Source organism: Magnolia sinica, chromosome 2 (genome assembly GCF_029962835.1).
Source record: "Magnolia sinica isolate HGM2019 chromosome 2, MsV1, whole genome shotgun sequence".
In the NCBI taxonomy this organism is placed as follows: domain Eukaryota; kingdom Viridiplantae; phylum Streptophyta; class Magnoliopsida; order Magnoliales; family Magnoliaceae; genus Magnolia; species Magnolia sinica.
Genome location: NC_080574.1, coordinates 97,649,680 through 97,672,507, shown reverse-complemented (window position 1 = coordinate 97,672,507; position 22,828 = coordinate 97,649,680). Strand labels below are relative to the sequence as shown.

Genomic DNA, 22,828 nt, shown 5'->3' with positions numbered 1-22,828 from the left:
CAGTTGCGCGTCAAGGATGGGGACGTGCAGAAGACCGCTTTCAGGACTAGCTTCGGTCACTATGAGTTCCTTGTGATGTCGTTCAGTCTTACGAACGCACTGGCCGTGTTCATGGATCTGATGAACAGGGTGTTTCGGCCATTCTTGCTCCGATTCGTCATTGTTTTTATTGATGACATCTTGATTTATTCTGCGAGCCGGGAAGAACACGAGGAGCACTTAAGAGCAGTTTTGGATACTCTTAGGAAGAATCAATTTTTTGCGCAGTTCAAGAAGTGTGATTTCTGGAAAGAGGAAGTCAAGTTCCTAGGAGATGTGGTGTCCAAAGAAGAGATAGTTGTCAATCTTGCCAAGGTAGCTGCAGTGCAGGACTGGAAACAGCTTGGTTCAGTTACTGAGGTAAGGAGTTTTCTGGGTCTTCCAGGCTATTATCGACGCTTCATTCAAGACTTCTCGAAGATTTCCAGACCGTTGTCGCAGCTGACATGGAAGGATTTGAAGTTTGCTTGGAATGAGAAGGCGGAGTTAGCTTTTCAGGAGCTGAAGGACAAGTTGATGTCCGCCCCTGTGCTAGTATTGCCAGAGCAAGGGGGTTAAGTATATTATATATATTGACGCCTCTCGCGTTGGCCTGGGTTGTGTCCTTATGCAGAAGGACAGGGTGATTGTTTATGCTTCGCGTCAGTTGAGGAAACACGAAGAGAATTACCCAACCCACGACCTGGAGTTAGCAGCTGTCATTTTCATATTAAAGCTCTGGAGACATTACCTCTATGGTGAGGAGTTCGAGCTCTTTTGCGACCACAAGAGCCTTAAGTATATTTTCATGCAGCGTGATTTAAATATGAGGCAGCGCCGATGGATGGAAACATTGAAGGACTTTAAGTTTGATGTTTCTTACCATCTGGGCAAGGCGAACCTTATGGCAGATGCGTTGAGTCGCAAGAAGGCTATTGAGTTTGCGGCTCCGCTGATGATAGCAGAGTGGGATATGTTGGAGTTTGTGCGAGATTTTGAGCAGAAGCTTACAGTGGTTGAACCATATGAAGTTATTGCACACGTTCGTGTACAGCCCCTTATCGACGAGAAGATCATTGCAACTCAAGCAGATGATGAGCTTTTGGTGAAGATGAGAAAGCGGGTTGATACTGTGAGAACTCCGACTGGAGTGTTAGTTCTGATGGGGGCTTACAATTTCATGGCCGGTTATGTGTTCCTGACATCCCTGACTTGAGACAGGAAGTTCTCGAGTTAGCCCATAGTTCTAAGCTTGCGATGCATCCAGGTAGCACGAAGATGTATCAGGATATGAGGAGATCTTATTGGTGGGACAATATGAAGGTCCATATTGCTGAGTTTGTTTCTCGTTGTCTCACGTGCCAGCAGGTCAAGGCAGAGCATCGCCGACCTCCTGGGTTGCTGCAGCCCATGCCCATAGCAGAATGGAAGTGGGACTTCATCTCTATGGATTTTATTTCTGGGTTGCCGGGGATATGATTCTATTTGGGTGATAGTCGACCGATTGACGAAGTCGGCTCATTTCTTACCTATCAGAGTCACAAACTCTGCAGACGAGTTGGCTAGGCTGTATATCAAGGAGATAGTACGTCTGCATGGAGTTCCCCTGAAGATTGTGTCTGATAGAGACACGCGTTTCACATCTATCTTCTGGACTCGTATTCAGGAAGTGATGGGTGTGAAACTGAAGTTCAGCACCGCATTTCATCCGCAAACAAATAGGCAGACGGAACGCATGAATCAGGTCCTGGAAGACATGTTGCGAGCTTGTGTTTTGGATTTCAAGGACAATTGGGATGATTGTCTTCAGTATGCAGAATTCGCGTATAATAACAGTTTCCAGGCGAGTATCGGCATGGCTCCCTATGAGGCATTGTATGATCGCCTGTGCAGAGCACCGCATTACTGGGCAGAACTTGGCGAGTGTAGTTTGGTTGGCCCGAAATTGGTGTAGGTGACTTCAGAGAAAGTTGACATCATTTGACGTCGACTCCTGACAGCCCAGAGTAGGTAGAAGAGTTATGCTGATACGAGGTGTCAACTGCTTGAGTTTGAGGTTGGAGACTATGTATTTCTGAAGGTCTCTCCTATGAAGGGAGTTCTGTGGTTCGGTAAGAAGGGGAATCTGACGCCGAGGTTTATTGGTCCATTTCAAGTTCTGGATCGAGTGAGAGCGGTAGCATACCGCCTTGCTTTGCCCACACCTCTTGCGGGCGTGCATAACGTATTTCATGTTTCTATGCTGAAGAAGTACGTTCCTGATCCTTCGCATATTATCAGTTGGGAGCAGGTGCAGTTGAGTGAGGATGCCATTTATGTACTGCGACCGACGCGTATTCTCGACAGGAAGGAGCAGGTATTGCGTAGCAAGGTTACCCCTCTAGTGAAGGTGCTATGGACGCATCATAGTGAAGAAGAGGTTACTTGGGAATCTGAAGCTGAGGTCAGGAAGAGCTACCCTCAGATCCTTGAAGAATATGAGAAAGTATGAATTTCGAGGACGAAATTTTCTTTAAGGGGGGTAGATTGTAATGACCCTAAAAATTTTGTGCTAATCTTTCCTTAACAGCTTTTTGGGGTAATTAGCGATATACTCGATTGCTTGTGAAATTTGCATCAATCACTTTAAATTGTATCTGCATGACTCAAAACCTGTAGATTAGTTAGCGCTATGTTACTCTGAAATCTGGGATTCATCGCTAAAGCCTGTTGCTCTTGGGATTTTTTGAAAGTTCTGGATCGGACCTGGACCGCGCGTCAAAAGTTCGATAGCGATGATCTTAGGCTGTTGCGGTCACTATGTTGGGCTTAACCATCACCTCGAAAATCAAGTCCATGTGATGTTCTGGGTCGATTTGATTGAGTTCGGAGTGAAGAGTGTGAGAACGGTTGGAAACTTAAATAAGATTTTATGAAATCTGAGTCGTGTCGCTTGCGCGACAATTTTAAGCAATCTGACCATTGGATTCTGACCTAATTTCACCCTCTAATTAGAGAAAATGGCCCAGGCATGTCCTTGTGCTTGTGGACCTGATCGAGATTCGGTGACCGTTGAATTAGGTGTGGTCCGCCACGGCTAATCTGAAGATCCAGTTGTTACGAAAACTCAGCTTGACCTAGATCCATGGTCAGTGAGCTTAAGTCCGACCTTTCATGGTAATAGGCCCACCGGAAGTACTTCGTTGGATTGTGAGAGGCCGGTTTTGGTTATACCCTAAGTATACCTTGGCCCTGAGGTTACTTTCATCAATATTAGGCCTATTTATAGTCCTTAAAACCCTAGCTCTCTTTTCCATACGAATTTTCTAACCCTAGCTAAGAAAGAGAAAGGAAAAGAGAGAGAAAGTGAGAGAGAAGTTGGTGAATCATCTTAGATTTTTTCTTGTTCTTCTTCATCCTTAAACCTTCACTTTTGAATCATTATTCCGGTGATTCTGAGTTCATCTTTGGGTAAGTTAACCTAACCCTAATCTGTGTTAGAGCTTAGAATAGTCTTTGTATGTTGTAGCACATTTCTATTCTTGCTTTAGGTTATCTTATCGCCGTTGACGAAGACATATCGTCTGAAATCAGTTCGGTGTTCTTTTCTGGCTTAAGGTGCGGACTTTAAGTGTATAGGTTATGGTTTTCAAGGCTTTCAATGTTAGTGAATGGTTTATTCTTGCTATGGATGAGATTTCACATGCCAAATGTTATGTTTATTTTGCGTTCCTGATATGCATGTGTTATATTGAGATTTGTGTATTCTATGTGTATGTATAAAGTACCGTATGCGTATAAAATTTGAACATGTGATTGCCATGATTATTTGTCATGTAATTATGCTTATTGTAGGTGTGGCATCTCCTTGGTAAAAGGAATTGTCCAAACGTGTGTATTTCAACATATGTCATGTATGTTGAATTATGTATTCTAAGTGTTTGTAGAAATGTCTGAATGATCTAAAGTGTGATATATCAACCTAGTATGGGCGTTGAGAAGCGATTCCCAACTCTTCCACTAGTGTGTATGATTTCCTTCATGTAAGTTACATTCCTTGTTGTTCAATTTCAAGTCTTGCTTATGCTTAAATCCATGTTAAGTTGATATTCTTCAGATGCTTACATACCATATGATTTGAGCTGTTGTTCCATTACTATTCTAAATTGTAGATATAATATCTGTTGTAGTGGAATGTGTGTGGGACTATGAGTTAGTCCAGGAAATCAATAATCGGCCTTAAATTCGTGGCTGAGGTTGCTTTCGCCACTTAGGGCGTGATTAGACGAACCCGAGTCGTATAAGAGTTGTCGGCAGTGGTTTGGCCACGCGGAGTGTTTGCGCACTTTATGTCGTTCAACCCAACGTGCGCTCGTGCTAGTCGAGTTCGTCAAGTAACCCGATTGTCCGATGTATGTTCACCATGTATGGACGCTACTGCTTGAATCTAGGGTATTGAACTTACCAATGAAATCCTATTAACCATGGTACCTTGATCCGCTAAGACTCATGAGCCGGACATGGTTGTATGGGACACCGTGGTCGAGTTGTCGGCCTACGCTGGGGTGACGAGCCTCCCTATAGTAACCAGTGAGCAACCAAACTCGTGAGCCAATTATGGTGGTATGGGACACTATATTCATGCTGTCGGCCTACATTGATTGGTGACGAGCCCTTTGTAGTGACCTCGAGCATACTTAGATACCGCATTGAGGTGACGAGCCTTAGTGTAGTAACGAAGGTGTGATAGGCATGTATTGATTGGTGACGAGCCCTTTGCAACGACCTACAACCATATGATCGTATGAGATGTCTAGAACTGACGACCCTAGAATGGATCACTGTTTGGATAGTGACATGAGGAAGGTACCTTAGCTTCCCAATCCTGCTGTATGAAAAGGACTAATAACCACTTGGAAATCATGTTCATGCACCGCATTTGCATGTGCTTTGTAGACGTGGCGCACTTTGAGGCGATGTCATGCGTAACGTAAGATGAAGACGTTAAGGGTGTACACGTGAGGGCACGCTTCATTCTACATACATACTTGCATTAACAAGAGTACTTAGGACATGTTTAATTGTTCTGCTTTATCATTACTGCTTGATTGAACTGATAATATGTTAACCTTTGTTTTATTGTTCCACTGAGTTGATCACTCACTCCCATGTTCTGGGGCGGTGTTAAACACCCACCAGACTCTGTCTTAGTTGCTTATGTTGCAGATGTTGATGCGACTTCTAAGGCAGAGCAGGAGATTGATGATGATGAGGCTGCTTTCTCTTTTATGCAGTTTTCAGACGAGTTCTAGTGAGCCTTGTTCTGATGCGCGGGATGCTGGGATTTCTTTTGGGAATTAAATGATGTAATTTGATACTTATAATTTTGATAGTAACACTTGTCAGAACGACCTGGTATGAATATGTACTTCAGGGATTTACACATGTACACATATTTCTTTAAGTCTTCCGCTTGCTTTCTTCACTTAACCCTGAATTATATTTGCACTTTGGCTTAATCTATTCCATGTTTTATGCACTAATACAGACAACATACATTCATCATCAAATATGTTGCATAGGTGATGTTTTGGAACTCGGGAGCTGAGTTATGCTCGACCCCCGAATTTCAGGACGTTACAAGGTGGGTCCCACATGGGCCCACCATAAACTTTTATATGTATATATATATATAATATAATATTATTAATATTATTATTTATTTGCTGAGAGGCCACCAGCGTACATCCAGCATCCAGATAGATGGACGACTGGACAAAATACATACATTAATGTGGCCCACCATCCAAGCAATGGACGGTGAGGATCCACACGTACATCATGGTGGCTACATGTGCACGAACAGTGCAGATACAACATGGCAGATGGGCTAGATGGTTGGGATCACAACACATCCATTAATGTGTGGTCCACTAACCGATGGACGCTGTGGATATAACACATGCCACAGTGGGGCCCACAGAACTTCCTAGCTCAATACAGCAGATATATAGTTGGTTTGAGGTACCCAGCCAATCCGCTTCCCACACCAGGTGGGTCCCACGTGGGGCCCACCATATATATAATTCATATATGTTATATATATATATATATAATATACTATCATGGTGCACCCCACCCAGACCGTCCAAATGGACGGCTGGGGAAACACACACACCACAGTGGCCCACCATCAAAATGGATGGATGACTTGAATAAAATATAGACCACGATGGGTCCCTATCCAGTGTGGACAAGACGCATGCATCTGGTGGGTCCCACCATCCTTGCTAGACGGTGAGGACACCACACCTCATCAAGTAGGCCCCACATGTCCAGCTACTGGACGGTGTGGCTCTCACACATACATCATGGTGGGTCCATGTGGTGGCCCACCAAAGCCTTGGATCGGCTGATATTTATGTCTTTCTTTCATCCAGGCTCATCCAAATGGACGGGCAACGAGGTGGGGCCCAAGACATGGACGGTCTCGATCAAGTGGGCCACATTCTATCACCAAAAGAGAGAGCTAGAGGGAGGGAGGGAGGGAGAGAGAGAGAGAGAGAGAAAGCGAGAAATCGACGGTGATGGAGGGGCCCTGCCACTATGGGCCCCTCTTTGATACAAAGCATACATCAAGGTGGGTCACATCATATGTGGGCCCTTAACTGACCAAAAAAAGATAAAAAATGTAGATCAAGATCACCCATCGTAGATCTTCTTGGTCTGATGGAATGCCATACTTCTTGGCTTCGATCTTAATGGAAGATGATGAAGTATTGAGGGTTGAGATGCGAGATGAGAGGGGTAAGAAGTGGGCTACACACAAAACTCTTGGAGATTAAAATGCTTGGACGTTAGATATATTTTTTTGGGTTGTTTCGAAGAGAAGGGAGAAATAAGAGGGAGAGATGATGGGATGGAGTGATGGATGGGAGAGAGAGAGAGAGAGAAAGGAGATGGGATGGAAATGTTAACTTTTGGAGTTGTTGTGTAAAAGAGGTATGGGTTGTGATGGGGTGAGTGATGTGTTAGGTGATGTGTTGAGTGATGTGTGTAGTTGATTTGTACTTGACCCTTGATGGGATTGATGGGATATTTTGTAGAGATTCCTCTCTTGAACTATCAAATGCGCTGCGTTTCATAGAGATATGCGCGGCCCCACATCTCCTACCCTAGGTATTGCCTTGGTGCGTGAGACGAGGCGTTGGAACCACGACAACAATGCAGTCGCTAGGGTACAAGTCTCAGGTTAAGTTGACTCAGGGTCACGCGTAAATACCGATTACAGGTCGTGGGTCGCCAGAATTTGAAAGGGAGAATCGCAGGAATCTACGAAATAGTACGGACTAAGATACGTGCCTTATAGCTCTCCCATCCTAATAAAAATTTCATCCTTGAAATTAGCACATTCATCGTAACTGCACATAACTCATGAGTAAGAAGAAACATAACATCATCATATAAAATCAGAGACAGCATACAAAATACAAGCTCGAGACCTAGGAGATGCCACTCTTCAACCTCTGTCCAACAACTCGGCGATCTGTACGGTCTGCCATATAGTACTTCAAAAGGAGCCATGCTAATAGTCGCCTGATAGATGTTATTGTATGTGAACTCAGTCAATCTCAGATACGCATCCCAACTACCCTCGAAATCAATCGCGCAGGCCCGAAGCATATCCTCAAGGATCTAGTTGACCCTCTCGGTCTGGCCATCGGTCTATCGATGATACGCGGTGCTGAGTTGCAAAACAGTCTCCATTACTCTCTGAAAGCTCTCCCAAAACTGAGATGTGAACCTTGGGTCTCAGTTAAAAACGATTGAGACTGGAATGCTATGCAGTTTCACAATCTCCTTGATGAATAACCTTGCAAGCCAGTCCATAGACCAAATCACACGCATCGCGAGAAAACGTGCCGACTTCGTCAGAAGATCCACAACAACCCAGATGGCGTCATGACCGCGCTAAGTCCTTGGCAAGCCCATAATGAAATTTGTCGACATGTGCTCCCACTTCTACGTTAGGACGCTCAATGACTGCAATAGATCAGGGGGTCTCTGATGATCGGCCTTGACACGTTGGCATGTGTCACACTCGGCTACAAAATTAGCAATTTGGTGCTTCATCCCTGCCCAAAAATATCGTCGCCTCATGTCACGTTACATCTTTGTCGAGCCAAGGTGGATAAAAAACCGCGATCGATGTTCCTCTCTGATAAGGTCTTTGCGCAACTCAGGAACATCCAGGACATAATCGGCCTCTAAAGCGAAGTCCACTATCAAAACAAATCTACCAATCTGACTGATTCTTAGATGTCGCCTCAACCATATAACTCTGCAACGACTTATCAGCCTGTTGAGCCTTGATCACCCTTACAACAAGAGAGTGTTGAATTGACAGGCTCGATAACTGCACGATAGAAGACTGCAGACCGAACTCAATATTATACTCTGTTATATTCTCGAGCATCTTGCACTCCTGGACCATCATATGCGCCACCAGGCCTCGTGGATGACGGTTGAGGGCATTTTCCATCACGTTCACCTTACCTGGGTGGTACTGAATATCGAAATCATAGTCCTTCAGGAGCTCCATCCAACGCCACTGCCTCATATTCAACTCAAACTGCGAGAAGAGGTACCTCAAGCTCTTGTGATCAGAGAAGAGCTCAAACCTAACCCCATAGAGATAGTGGCTCCACACATTCAATGCGAAGATGACTGCTACTAACTCCAAATCATGTGTGGGGTAGTTCTGCTCATGGACCTTGAGCTAACGAGAAGCGAAAGCCACCCGTTTCCCGTGCTGCATTAGAACAACACTCGAACCAATATGTGAGGCATCGATAAAAACAACGAATCCATCACTCCCATAAGGAAGAGTGAGGACAGTTGTGGACATCAAACGGTCCTTCAAATCCATCAATGCTTGCTCACAAGTGTCGCTCCAAACAAACACTATGCCCTTCCGAGTCAACCTGGTTAACGGGGCTGCAATATGGGACAAGCCCTCAATGAAATGCTAGTAGTAGCCGGCTAAACCAAGAAAACTACAGATTTCAGACGCGTTTGTGGGATGGCCCCACTGACGTACTACATCAATCTTCGAGGGGTCCACTGCGACGCCCCCCTCGTCATTACGTGATCGAGGAACTAAACATCCTCCTGCCAGAACTCGCACTTCTCCAGCTTCGCATAAAGCTAGTGTGCGTGGAGGGTCTACAAGATAACCTCCAGATGTTGTACATGCTCCTCATGGGTCCTTAAATAAATCGGGATGTCGTCGATGAACACCATAACTAACTGATCGAGATATGGGTAGAAGACCTCGTTCATCAACTGCATGAATACCACGGGCTCATTGGTCAGTCCGAAGGACATGACCTGGAACTCAAAATGACCATAGCGCGTTCTGAATGTTGTCTTTAGAATGTCCTTCTCGCGGATCCGAATCTGATGATAACCGAAACATAGGTCAATCTTCAAAAAAAATTGTATACCCTGTAGCTGATCAAATAAATTATCAATCCTTCAGAGCAGATACTTATTCTTGATCGTACTTTATTGAGCTAGCGAATCCACGTAGAGCCTCAACGAGCCATCCTTCTTCTTCACGAAGAGTACCGACGCTCCCACGGTGAACTGTTGGGACAGATAAAGCCTAACTTGCGCAACTCGTCCAACTGCTTCTGCAATTCCCTCAACTCTAATGGTGTCACACGATACGGGGCCTTCGTAATAGGCGCGGTACCGGGCACAAGATCAATCTGAAACTCGAGGTGCCGGCGATGTCGTAATCCCGGAATCTCCCGGAACACATCAGGAAAATTGCAAACCACGGGCAACTGGTCGATGCTCACTGCTATGGGCTCCTCTATGGCACATGACATCAAAGAAGACAATGGCTCTCTTTCGAGCTTAGCAATGAAGTGGAATGCAGTAAGCCGGGTATACAAAATTTGACTATCCTCACGGAGCAATCTAATATGGTGTGGTACTCGGCAGGCCAATCCATACCCAGGATGACGTCAAACTCGGACATTGGCAATGCAAATAGATCGGCATGTAAAAGGATATCCCCAACTAGAACGGGGTAAGATGAGCAAAATTGGCCCAACACTGCAGTCTTCCCTAAGGGAGTCGATACTGATAAGCCCTGACGAGCAGACTCCAACAGTAAACCAGTCGATTGGCAGAAACTCTCGGCTACAAAGGAATACGATGCACCAGAATCAAATAACACACGTGTAATGCATGTAGAGACTAAAAGTATACCCTTGACGACCCCTCCGGATGACTGCGGGTCCTACTGAGTCGCATAGAACCTAGCTTGAGTCAGTTGGGGAGATGCCTGTCCCCTCTGAACGTGCTACTACTACTGTTGTCGGTGAGGCGATCGAAATTGTTGCCTCTACTGTTACGGCCTCGGAGGCTGGTGCTGATGCTGCTGCTGAGGGGGCCTCATGGTGGGGGCTGTTGTCGCTGTTGCTGTAGGGGTCTCTGATGCTGCTGTGGTGGAGGCTACTATGATCCTCTCGGTTGCTACTGCTACTTGGGGCGAGGACACTCCCAGATACGGTGCCCTATCACACCGCACCCAAAACAGGTGCCGGTGAACTACCTCGGAGGTGGTACTGGAGGTGTTGTTAGCGCTCGAAAGGCTGGTCAACCTGTGCACCTCTGCTGTAGTCGACGCTGCTAGGAGTCACCGGAGGGAGCTTGCCTCTTCCGGTCTCTCTTCTGACCACAATCACTCTAAGAACTGGCCCACTCAGCCTAAAAAATCTGGGCCTTCCGTACCACCTCCTCAAAAGTTGAGAGCTCATGCCTAATAACATAACCTCGAAGATCGTAACACAAGCCATCCTCGAAGTGGTGCACTCTCCGCTCCTCATCATCTACTAAGTACGACACAAATCTAGACAGCGCTACAAAAAGAGCCGCATACTGAGCCACTATCATATCTCCCTAGACCAGGGCCTCGAATTCAAACGCTCACTGTCATCAGATGTGATCAGGAAAATATAGTCGATCAAACTGATTTATAAAATCCTTCCAAGTCCACTCAAAATTGGCACCTGCTGCTCGGGAGATTGATGCCTACTAATGCTTAACCCCTCCCTAGAGAAGAAATACAGCTAACCAGACCCGCTGTTGGGTCGTACATCCCATCGTATCGAAAATCTTTTCCACATTGGAGCACCACCTCTCGGTTGCTGTCGGGTCTGGCTCGCCCTGAAAATGTGGGGGATCGAGCTGTCAGAACTCTCAAAGAAGGGCGCTCACGCACTCCTGCTCTACCTGGGCTAGCGAAACAACGGAGTGCCTACCCTGCCCCTGAAGGGTGGCAGTCACAACCTGCAACATCTGCTGTAACTATGAGGCACTCACGGGTAGGTTGGATCCGCACTGATCTCAGGTGGAGGAACAAAATCCTCAAGCTAGAGAGCAGGGATCTCTGGTGGTGGAGTGGGAGTCGTAGGTGGTAAAGCGGGAGTCTCAGGTAGTGGAGCGAGAATCTCAGGTGGTGGAGCGGGAGTCGCTGGGGTCACTCTCCCAGGTGGCATGTCTTATAAGAAAAAGTAAAGGCATCTATCAACCTTGAAAACTCTCAAAGGCACACACATTAAAGGTCTATAACAGAAGATCGCTAAGTTATCCAAACTCGGGACTTAATCATTCTAAATCGTAGCAGATATGTAATGTTGTTCTCAGTTATTCCCAAGTTATGATCTGATACCAACTTCTGTCACGCCCCAAACTCGGAAACCGGTCTCACAAAATTCTCAATCGTCGAATTCAGCGCTGACAGCCTCTGTAGTACCCCGCTTTTGGCTCTTAGCACCCATACGCCAGGTTCCGATCCTAGGATCCTACGAGGAGGATTTTCAACATGAATTTGATTCGTAATAAGCATAACCCACAAACAACAATCGACAACTCCATCACATTTTCACTATGATAAAAAACTTATAAATACGATGCAAAAAGGGAAATACAAAGATATACAAAAGCTCCAAGATGATCTGCTATATGCTCCTGCCTCAGCGCTGCTGCGATCCAACGTAACCTACACACAACGTTCATGCATAAGCTTACAAAAAGCTTAGAGGGTGGTGAAAGTATGTGCATAATGTAGTAATACAATTATGCAATATCAAAGTAATGCGGAATATGTTGATGAATCCATGAATACTATTGGTCGTACTAAGGCTATGCGATGAAAGGATGAATGATGTCGACCATACCAAGGTCATGCGGTGCGAGATGCGACTCAAGCATACCAATCCTCATCTGAGTCCACATATCAATGCAGTTCAACTCTGCAATATCACCGTGGTCTAGTACACTCCAAACCGGATTACCACCCCATCATGCGTAACAAGGTGAGTGGAAGAGACCTCATTATCCGTTTGCCAATATTGGGCCCAACTCGTCGCTAGCGGATCCATTCCTTGAGCTGGTCAAACTCATCCTAGCTTTGCCCTCTCCTCTTGGGTGAGTAAGGCCGCACCCACTTCCAACCGACCACAACACAGTAAAAAGTGCAGCCTTCTGGTAATTGACACTCAGCGCTTATGCATCCACTTGGTATAGATGTTGGAGCAACTTCATGGTACCATAAGGGTTTAAGGAGTTTCACCTAGGGACATCTATAGCACCCCATGTAGAACAAGATTTCTGGTGTCCAATCCTTCCAACCACGATACGGCTGTGGAGGCTATGGCCCTGATGTCGCTAGGGCGTATAGTATTCATGTCACATAATGCGAGATGCATGAATCCCACTATCTAGTCATGCAGTAATCCTGCGCATACCACGTGCTTATGTGAGCAACTCCCCCATCAGGGAGTCCCATAATAAGTTGTCCAATGGCATGTGCTGTGATCAATCACTCCTCACATCAAGTATACATATGATGCGTTTGGGCATGCATTGTAGAGCTATATTAAGCATATTATATGTTGATCATGTACTCCCCCTTATATCAAGGTTGGACTTAAGCGGCCTACCCATAATCCTAGGGATCCGGAAAGGGTTCCTTCACCATACTATTGCATGGCCCACTAGATGCCCTTGGGGGCCCAAATGAGTCCGAGATGGGCTTTAAGATAAAATAAGTAATCCTACTAACAACCAATGGGGGCCTAATATATTGGGATTGCCCAATGAGAATAGATGGATCATGCAATATCAATGGGCCCCAGTAATATGGGTTGACCCACTTAGAGAATGATGAGAATGGGCTTAACGAGGCTAAGGGAAGGTCACAATGTGGACATTCAACCATCACTGCCCATCAATGTGGACATTTAATCAACATTGCTCCCAAAGAGTGGCCCACATAAGGGATCCATACACAACGTAACGGGCCACACATACATCGTATTGGGCCTCACTTATAACACAATGAACACGTCCTTTGGGCCTCACCCATGAGCCTCGAATATATCACAATGTGCCTCGCCCATGAGCCTTGAATACATCACATTGGGCCTCACCCATGGGCCTTGAATATATCACAATGGGCCTCGCCCATGGGCCTTGAATACAACACGTTGGGTCTCGCCCATGGGCCTTGAATACATCATACTGGGCCTCACTCATGGGCCTCAACATTGGGCCTCATATATAACGAGTGGGCCGCATCACATGGGCCACACCATAAAATTTATAGGGCCCACCATAATGTTCACTTTCCATCAAATTTGTTCATAAGGTCACAAAGACTTGAATTAAGAAGAAAAACAAATTTCATATTAATCCAAGACTTCTGTGGCCCCAAATGTACCTAATGGTAGGTGTTCAATCTCGCTGATTTTTGCATTGTGGTCCACCTGATAAGTGGATCTGCCTCATTTTGGTCTGGAGCCTTAAATCAAACTCGTCATTTGGATGGACAGTTTGGATGTAACTCCTACACAAAGGTGACCCACCGTCCAAGCAATGGACAGTGGACACAACACTTACATCATACAAGGGCCCTAGCACTTGTTGGCGTCACAATAGCAGGTACATGCTGATGGGGCCCATAAAACTGACATCAGCACATCAGCTATATAGCTAGTGTGGGAATTTCAGCAAATCCCATCCAGCTGGTGGGTCTCACATGGGCCTACCACAAACTTTTATATGTGTGTATATATATATATATATATATATATATATATATAATATTATATTATGAATATTATTATTTATTTGTTGAGAGGCCACCGACGTCCATCCAACGTTTAGATAGATGGACGGCTAGACAAAATACATACATTAATGTGGCCAACCGTCCAAGCAATGGACGGTGAGGATCCACACGTACAACATGGTGGCTACATGTGCATGAACAATGTAGATACAACACAACATCATGGTGGACCACGGCAGATGGGCTAGATGGTTGGGATCACAACACATCCATCAAGGTGTGGTCCACTGGCAGATGGACGTTGTGGATATAACACATGCCACGGTGGGGCCCACAGAACTTCCTGGCTCAATACAGCAGCTATATAGCTGGTTTCCCAAAAAACCCAAGTGTTAACCTATAGAGAGCCAAATTATATATATATATATATATATGTATATGTATATATATATATATATATATATATATATATATAATATGTATATGTTATATATATATATATATATATATAAAATCACGGTGCGCCCCACCTAGACCATCTAGATGGACGACTTAAATAAAACATAGACCAAGGTGGGTCTCTGTCCAACGTAGACAGCGGATGCATGCATCTGGTGGGTCCCATCATCCTTGCTGGATGGTGAGGACACCACACCTCATCAAGCAGGCCCCACATGTCCAGCTATTGGATGATGTGACTCTCACACATACATCAAAGTGGGTCCATGTGGTGGCCCACCAAAGCCTTGGATCGGCTGATATTTGTGTTTTTCTTTCATCCAGGCCCATCCAAATGGATGGGTAGCAAGGTGGGGCCCAACACATGGACTGTCTTGATCAGGTGGGTCACATTCTATCACCAAAAGAGAGAAAAAAAGGGAGAGAGGGAGAGAGAAAGAGAGTGATCGGTGGTGATGGAGGGGCCCCACCACTATGGCCCCCTCTTAGATAGAAAGCATACAAGGTGGGTCCCACCATAAGTGGGCCCTTAAATTACAAAAAAAAAAAGATGAAAAATGTAGATCCAAGATCACCCATCGTAGATCTTCTAGGTCCGATGGAATGTTAAACTCATTGGCTTCGTTCTTAATGGAAGATGATGAAGTATTAAGGGTTGAGATAGGAGATGAGAGGGGTAGGAAGTGGGCCACACACAAAACTCTTGGAGCTTAGAATGCTTGGACGTTGGATTTTTTTTTTTTTCGGGTTGCTTGGAAGAGAAGGGAAAAATAAGAGAGAGAGAGAGAGAAGAGATGGGATGAAAATGTTAACTTTTGGGGTTGTTGTGTAAGAGAGGTATGGGTTGTGATGGGGTGAGTGATGTGTTGGGTGATGTGTACTTGATTTGTACTTGACCCTTGATAGGATTGATGGGATATTTTGTAGTGATTCCTCTCTTGAACTACACAAATGCGTTGTGTTTTCTCGAGATATGCGCGGGCCCATAGCTCCTACCCTAAGTATCGCCTTTGTGCGTGAGATATGGCGTTAGAATCATGGCGACGACGCGGTCGTTAGGGTACAAGTCTAAGGTTGAGTCAACTCAAGTTGACAGGGTGCGACTCAGGGTCATGCGCAAACGTCAATTATAGGTCGTGGGTCGCCGGAATTTGACAGGGCAGATCGCGGGAATCTACGAAACGGTACGGACTAAAATACTGGCCTTACAGTTTAAAACCATTCCTAGACCAAAAGGATGCTCATTCCTAATTAACTATTTTAGTGTAGTGAAAATAATAATTAAGTGGATGAGTTAGAAATCCTCAATCGAGTTTCTCACTTAAAAACTACTGAAATAATATATGGAATATCCATTCCAGTACTCTTTTCAAAAAGGTTTTCTATATAATAAGCTTAATTTACAAGGACTTATTGTCCATTTTTGTATAATTTCTGTAAATATAAACTTATTTAATTAGGAAAGATGTGACTCGCCTGAGTCACTGCTTTGGCCCGGCAGAGTCAAGTTTTGTGAGCCAACCAAGTCGAGTCACGTGCCCAAGTCTGCCAACCTTGCAAAAATACGTATGTTCTATATTTTTTTCTCATGATTTTTCCTTGATTCACAGTACGTATAGCCAATACGGAGCATTTCAGCTAATACATAAAATGAATACGGAGCATTTCAGCTAATACATTAAACCATGACCGTGAGAATCATCCTTTCAGCGTAGTTTTCTTGCTACGAACTTCTAGCACATCAACCAAACCATGGATGGTCCCTATTACAGGATCGTCTTTACATAGTGATTGTAAGTAACAGTATTAGTTGAAACCATCTCAAGAAACATCTCAATCATCATTAACAATAACGATGATAACTACAACAATCAATGATCATCTTTGGAAGAGAGACCTGCAAAATCCCTACCATGAAAAAAAAAAAAAAAAGGAAAGCAAAACTAAGATGGGAAGCAATAAACCAAAACCTAGACCCTACTTATCTTATTTATTTCTGGGCTTATAGAACCAACACAAGCACAAGAACCAACAAACCCAAAACCTAACACCAATTCATACCCTCTCCTCTCATCCACCCACGCACGGATAATCATAGTCACAAAACCTCAGTAATGTAACAAAGTGACATCATATTCAATGATAGCATCTCCATTTGTGATGTTTAAGTAATATGTCTTAAGATGAGCGAACCCTCTTGCAAGCCTGAACTTCCCTCTCCCTCCAACAACTGCAAGTTCCCTCTCTACCTCCGTTATCGGATTCCTCGATAACACACTGAAAGAGCTGCCATTGTACTTCCCTGAGGTGAACCCAAAGTCAACGACTAAGACGAGCGATAGAATGTCCTGACCCGATGAAACGTAGAGCCCCTGTGCATTGCCAATGACCTTTGTAGGCTCTGGGCCTTCCGTTATGAGGTCATCGATGGCGAAGACGCTGCCGAATGGGGTGGGGCCCTTCTCCGTTGTGTTAGCATGGGCCACCATGACTGCGCTTGGTTTCTTACCACTGATGATGTCGTGGAGATAGAAGTGAAGGTGGGTGACCTTCTCTTTTCCGAAGTGCATGGAGGTCTTTGCCTCCTGGCAACGCACTTGGAAGAAAGAAAGACAGAAAAACAAAGCAGCGAGAGAAAGCGATCTTCCTTGCATGTTTCCTCTCTCTCTCTCTCTCTCTCTCTCTCTCAAACAAGGTTTAAATAGACAGACGAGCACGGGTATGCCTACTCGAATAAAAAGGAGGGTAGTCGCCAATCCCGCGCATGCACTTATGTGGGACCCCGAATGTTCAAAAAGTGGGCCCCACCCTAAATGTGCCATAGCCCGAAAATCAGGCCTATCCTATAATTGGGTGGGGAACATGGACTTTGGAATGGACCTGATCCGGTCAATTTCTTCATTCAACAATCCGATTCTGATCACACAAGTGAGACGAACTCGATGATCAGCTAACTTGATTAAGGCCCACTGAACACAAAACGTGGGGCTCACTAGATGAACGGTCAGATCAAGCTCAAACATGCTAGAATGTTAAATGGACCACGTATCAATGGATGATTGTAACTTTCGGCAGCCAATGGTAACAATGTTTGGCATGAAAACTTCCTGCTCAAGGCACACTGATTCATTTTTTTAATCTTGGTGATGATCTTTTAAAATCTACAGTATTTAATTCTGCAATTTGTTTCCGTTCCAGACGCCTCCATCCTCACGCCCAAAATAGAAACCAGCACACGTACCAAGCGTGGGAAATGTGTACGAGATCTGAAGCGTTCATAGGGTGGTCCCTGCAATGACTGGTCCTTGCCCAAAAAACTGGTCCGCTCAAGTGCCACAATGTGTGAAGAAACGAAAGGTAAGAAAAATGGTAACCAACGATCATATCAAAAGAGCATTCTTCCACTCACCGTATAAGTGGGTCACTTGATATTTAGGATGGGGTACCCCATTGAGGAGACCGTCAGATGAACATGTTGGATCCGGCACACGTGCCGAACTAGAACGTGTGGTGCGATCGTTTAGGCGCTTGAAGATGGCGCTTTGCTGTTTTAATTACGACAATGAAGAAGACCGTATCTTAGTTCCGAGATTTAATCATATTTCCTAAAACTAATATCAAATTGGCTCAAAAAATATCGGAGCTGTGGCTTTCAGCGGATAGGAGTCCACTACCGCATCCGTTTTACGGGTCCAAGTCTATGGAGCCCATCATGTTGTAAATGTGAAATCCACTCCGCGCATCAGGATTTATGTTTGATCTTAGGCCATTGAACAAAAAAACAGCTAGATCATGTGTATACATCCACAACCAGATCTACAAAGATCCATTTACATCAAATAATCAGCAATAAAATCTATTGAAAATAAAAATATTTGTGTGTCATGCATGATCTAACAACTGCATAGGCAACATTGCCAAGTCCAACCTACTTGCATGCGCAGCACTCTCTTGCAGGATGTACATCAACACCATTTTTTTTTGTGGTGTGTGTCATGCTCCATGGACATCTATGAGTGCACGTCGTTTAACCACGCCCCTCTAAGAGAGGGTGGCAGTGAGTGAATGCCTCAATACCCTTGTTTGAGAGAGAGAGAGAGAGAGAGAGAGAGAGAGAGAGATGGCAGCGCCACCGCATATTTGCTAGCTTGAGTACGCACAGCTCGTTCATTTCGAGTAAAGATGGTAACGGTCCAGGTGGCCTGACCGACCCGGTTTTGGGTTGGTCTTGGAGCTTCTAGCTTGGCCTGTCGGTCATGCTTGGGCTCGAGTCATTTTAGCCAGCCCAACCTGACTTTGTACTTTCATGTGTGTCCATGTGTTGTATCCAACAAATATGCAATTCTGATCCTGGATTAGGCAAACCATCCATCATCTTGAATGTAGACCATTAGTTCCATTCCTATTTCATTGTGCATGTCTGGCTAACTTGATAAATTAATAGATTAGGAACATTCAAGCGGGAAATAGGGATTATCTTGTCTGTGCTTCCACAGCTGTATTCACAGTTTGTATGAATATACATTTCACCAAAAAAAAAAAGAAAAAGAAGAAGTGGCAAATATGGATTTTGTCGATATTTGGGCTGGGCCAGATCAAGCAGGATCAAGCCAGCTGGGCCTGACTAATATTTTATGGGCTTGGGATTGCTGTGCTAGACCCATGCCGGGCTTGGTCTAGGCTCAAGCCATGGGTGTTAAGTGTCAGGTCAGGCCCGGGCCTAGCCGGCCGGCCCAAACCCGGCCTGTTGCCACCCCTACCTTCAAGGTTGCACGTCAGCATGCGCCTGCCCTCCCACCATTGAAGATGAGGTGCTCCTCTCTTCCTCTTCGCTCTTAGGGAGCAGAGCGTCACCCCTGCTCTGGAGAGTCGTTGGACTGCTCTCCAGGATTCATGCCGGACTCCAGGTCCGAACCAGAACACCACAGACGCTCTCAATTTCATGACCAGGACACTGCCAGCGTCCATCCTTGAAAATCTACTCTGAGCTGACCATGGACACCCATGATGTTTACAAATCCCATGCAGTGAATTCAAGTGCAACCATATTTTAAAAATCCATGAGACGGTTTACCTGAAGACTCGACTCAACACAGTTTGATAGTTAATAATTAAATTGAGAAGAGTTGAGAATAACCTTAAGGATTTAGAATATTACGACTATTAAAAAAAAGTGACCTGACGTTGTTTAAAATAAATAAATAAATAAACAGCATATGATGAGATGTTAATTGTTATGGGAAAATCTAGGCCGACTTCGAAAGAGGGGGCTCGGCTTGACCAATTGAATAGACACGCCTAGGCAGGGACACCACCGACCTCAATTGAGGAAAGCACAACTCGGCCAGTTGAGCAGACTCGCCATAACAGGCCGGACAACAAAGGCCGATAAGCCGAACCTTGGGTCGTTCGTAATAACTCGTCTATCCAGGTCCGGTCATAGCGACCAAGGTTCGGCTTCCAGGTTCTTTTGTAGATCTTTCACATCATCCTGGAACCCAAAAGAAGCCATTACACATCTCATCTGTTGGTTCCGAACTGATCCTTGTCGACAAACGCAAGGGCTTGACTCACTTATGAGCTCGGACGGTGGTGCTAGGCTATAGGGTCGGATCAGATGGAGATGGAGCCTATGGTCATACTCAAGGATCAACTCCAGTAATGCATGCATGGAGTAAGATCTGGTGCATGATCTCCAGGTAACTGCCAACATCAGCGTACGCATCGTTCACTCCTATTGGCAGAGATTGTGCTGAGAATGACGGACACGTTTACTTCTATCAAAAGGTATAAATAGGAGACATATCCACAGGAACAGGTACGCAATATCTGATACCATAAGCCTACGCTACACTACTTAGACATAGATTCCTAGCCTGACTTTGGCATTGGAGGGTCTCCTGCTTTAGCTAAGATCTCCTTTGTCCTTCTCTTGTACAGGCTAACAGGGCTCAGTTCAAGTGCTTGGAGCTCAGTGAAAGGTGTACCAAATTTTAGCATCAACATTTTGGCACCATCTATGGGAATCTTCATAACAAAAAGTCCTAGGAACTTTACCAAAAATGGTTAGGGGAAAGAAGAAGACACCTCCAGTAGCAGCTGTGGAACCTAAGCCTACTGGACAACGACGCCCATCTTCTATACTTCATGCTGAACCAGCTCCAATGGGGTTGTCTTAATGGACTCGAAGCCAAGGAAGCAAGTATCGTGCGTTGCAAAACCAAGTGCAGGCTTTGGTCAACAAGATCAACCAAATGAAACAGCAGTGAGCGGCAGAAAAACAGCCACCCCTTGATCAAGGGGAGGTCACTCTAATAGGGGCACAGCAGCCCACTCTTGTAAGTTCATGAGCAGGGGCATCCCGAAGTATGTCAGCTCGGGCATCGAATCACGTACGAAATGCAGCGACCTGGGCGCAAACTTACGTGTCTGAGACCTCGGCGTCAGACCCAACTGACCTTTGACACGAATTGGAGAGGAGGAGAAGGGGTAAAACACCCGAGGTTGAGGTTCCTCGCGAAACTATCAATGAGAACAGAGACCCATGGGAAGCCCAGCTTGACGAACTTCGGAACCAAATTAAGAGCCTGTAGCGGGATCACCAGGCGCCGACCCCAACTACAGTAGAAGTAATGATGGAGGAGACTGAGCCTCTGTTTATTAGTGACATCGTGGGCGCGGCAATTCCTCCGAGGTTCAGAATGCCTCCTATCATTCAATACTCGGGTTCTGGGGGCCCAACAGAGCACATGGAATCTGCTCTTAGATGCAAATCCAGTCAGCATCAGAGGTGATGATGTGTAGAGCATTCTCCATAACCCTCACAGGGGCTACGAGAAGTTGGTACCGACAACTTAAGCCAAAGTCAATCAATAAGTTCGTCGAGCTCAGTAGGGCATTCCTGACGTAGTTCATTGTCAGAAAGAAGAGTTGTAAGCCGACTCACCTACTCACTCTTAAGCAAAAAAGTGGAGAATCACTGAAAGATTACATCTCTCGTTTCAATGAGGAGGCTCTGTAAGTTGATGACTACTCTAACAAAATGGCTCTGACCGCGATGATCAGTGGGCTAAAAGACGGGAGATTCCTCTTCTCGATAGGGAAGAATCCACCGACTACACTTGGAGTGCTCATGAGTCGGGCTCAGAAGTATACAAACGCTGAAGAGTTCTGTAACTCGCGAAAGAATAACCAAGGCTCAGAACATTCATCCAAAGAAAAGAGGCGGAAGGATGAAACGCCACCACAAGCAAACAAGAGGAGGTCGGACAAAAGTACCTCCCGAGATCGGAGGCCGAGTAGAAAACCGAAAAGCAAATTCAACTCGTATACTCCCCTCAACACGTCTCCGGAGCAGATCCTTTTAGATATCCAGGACAAGAGGCTGCTGCATGAAGACAGAAGCAGGCCAACGAGACAAGCGCAGATACTCTCACTTTCATCGCGATCATGGGCACAACACCAGTGGTTGTGTCGACTCGAAAGAAGAAATCGAAACTCTCATTCGCAAAGGACATCTGTGGCAGTATGTAAAAAAAGAGAAACAACTTCAAAAGGACTAATTGTCGAGCCAAGCAGTGGATAATGCTACCGAGATTCGAACGATATATGGAGGGCCATCAGGGGGTGGGGATTCAAACCAGGCTCGAAAAGCCCACGCTCATAGTACTAACCCCAAGCATTACACTTTCTTGCCGACATGCTGAGCAAGGAGTTTTGGATGAGCCCGTGCAGTTTGACATTCACAGAAGACAATGCACAAGGGATTCAACACCCCCATGACGATGCACTAGTGGTCGTAATGACTATAGACCCTCGGCGTACAATGTTATCCTCGGACGACCTTCCCTCAACTCCATGAGGGCGGTAGTTTCTACATACCACTTAATGATGAAATTCCCTGTCTTAGGGGGGAATCAGGTACCTCCGAGGAGATTAATGGGAGGCGCGATGATGCTACTCTGTGGCGGTCAGGAAGGGCGCTGCAAAACAGGCCCTTACAGTCAACATGCTTGACCCCAGGTAGGTTGCCTCAGAAAGCTCTTCCATGAAGGACCTTATGGTCCTTCCTCTCGATGATGTGGATCTTTCCAAGACAGTTCAGCTCGGATCATCATTATCTGATAGTCAACGTACACTGATGCTCAACTTCCTAAAGTAGCATGGTGATGTCTTCGATTAGTCTCCTCATGATATGTCAGGTATCCCTCCTGAGGTGATGGT

General features: G+C 45.4%; 1 protein-coding gene across 1 annotated transcript; it reads right to left on the bottom strand.

Annotated features, from left to right (window-relative positions):
- Nucleotides 1-16,564: 16,564 nt before the first annotated feature.
- On the bottom strand, nucleotides 16,565-17,259 carry LOC131226545 (dirigent protein 4). The gene has a single exon (XM_058222156.1). It carries the CDS (start codon nucleotides 17,257-17,259, stop codon nucleotides 16,714-16,716), a length of 546 nt encoding a protein of 181 aa, XP_058078139.1. The 3' UTR covers nucleotides 16,565-16,713.
- Nucleotides 17,260-22,828: the final 5,569 nt, after the last annotated feature.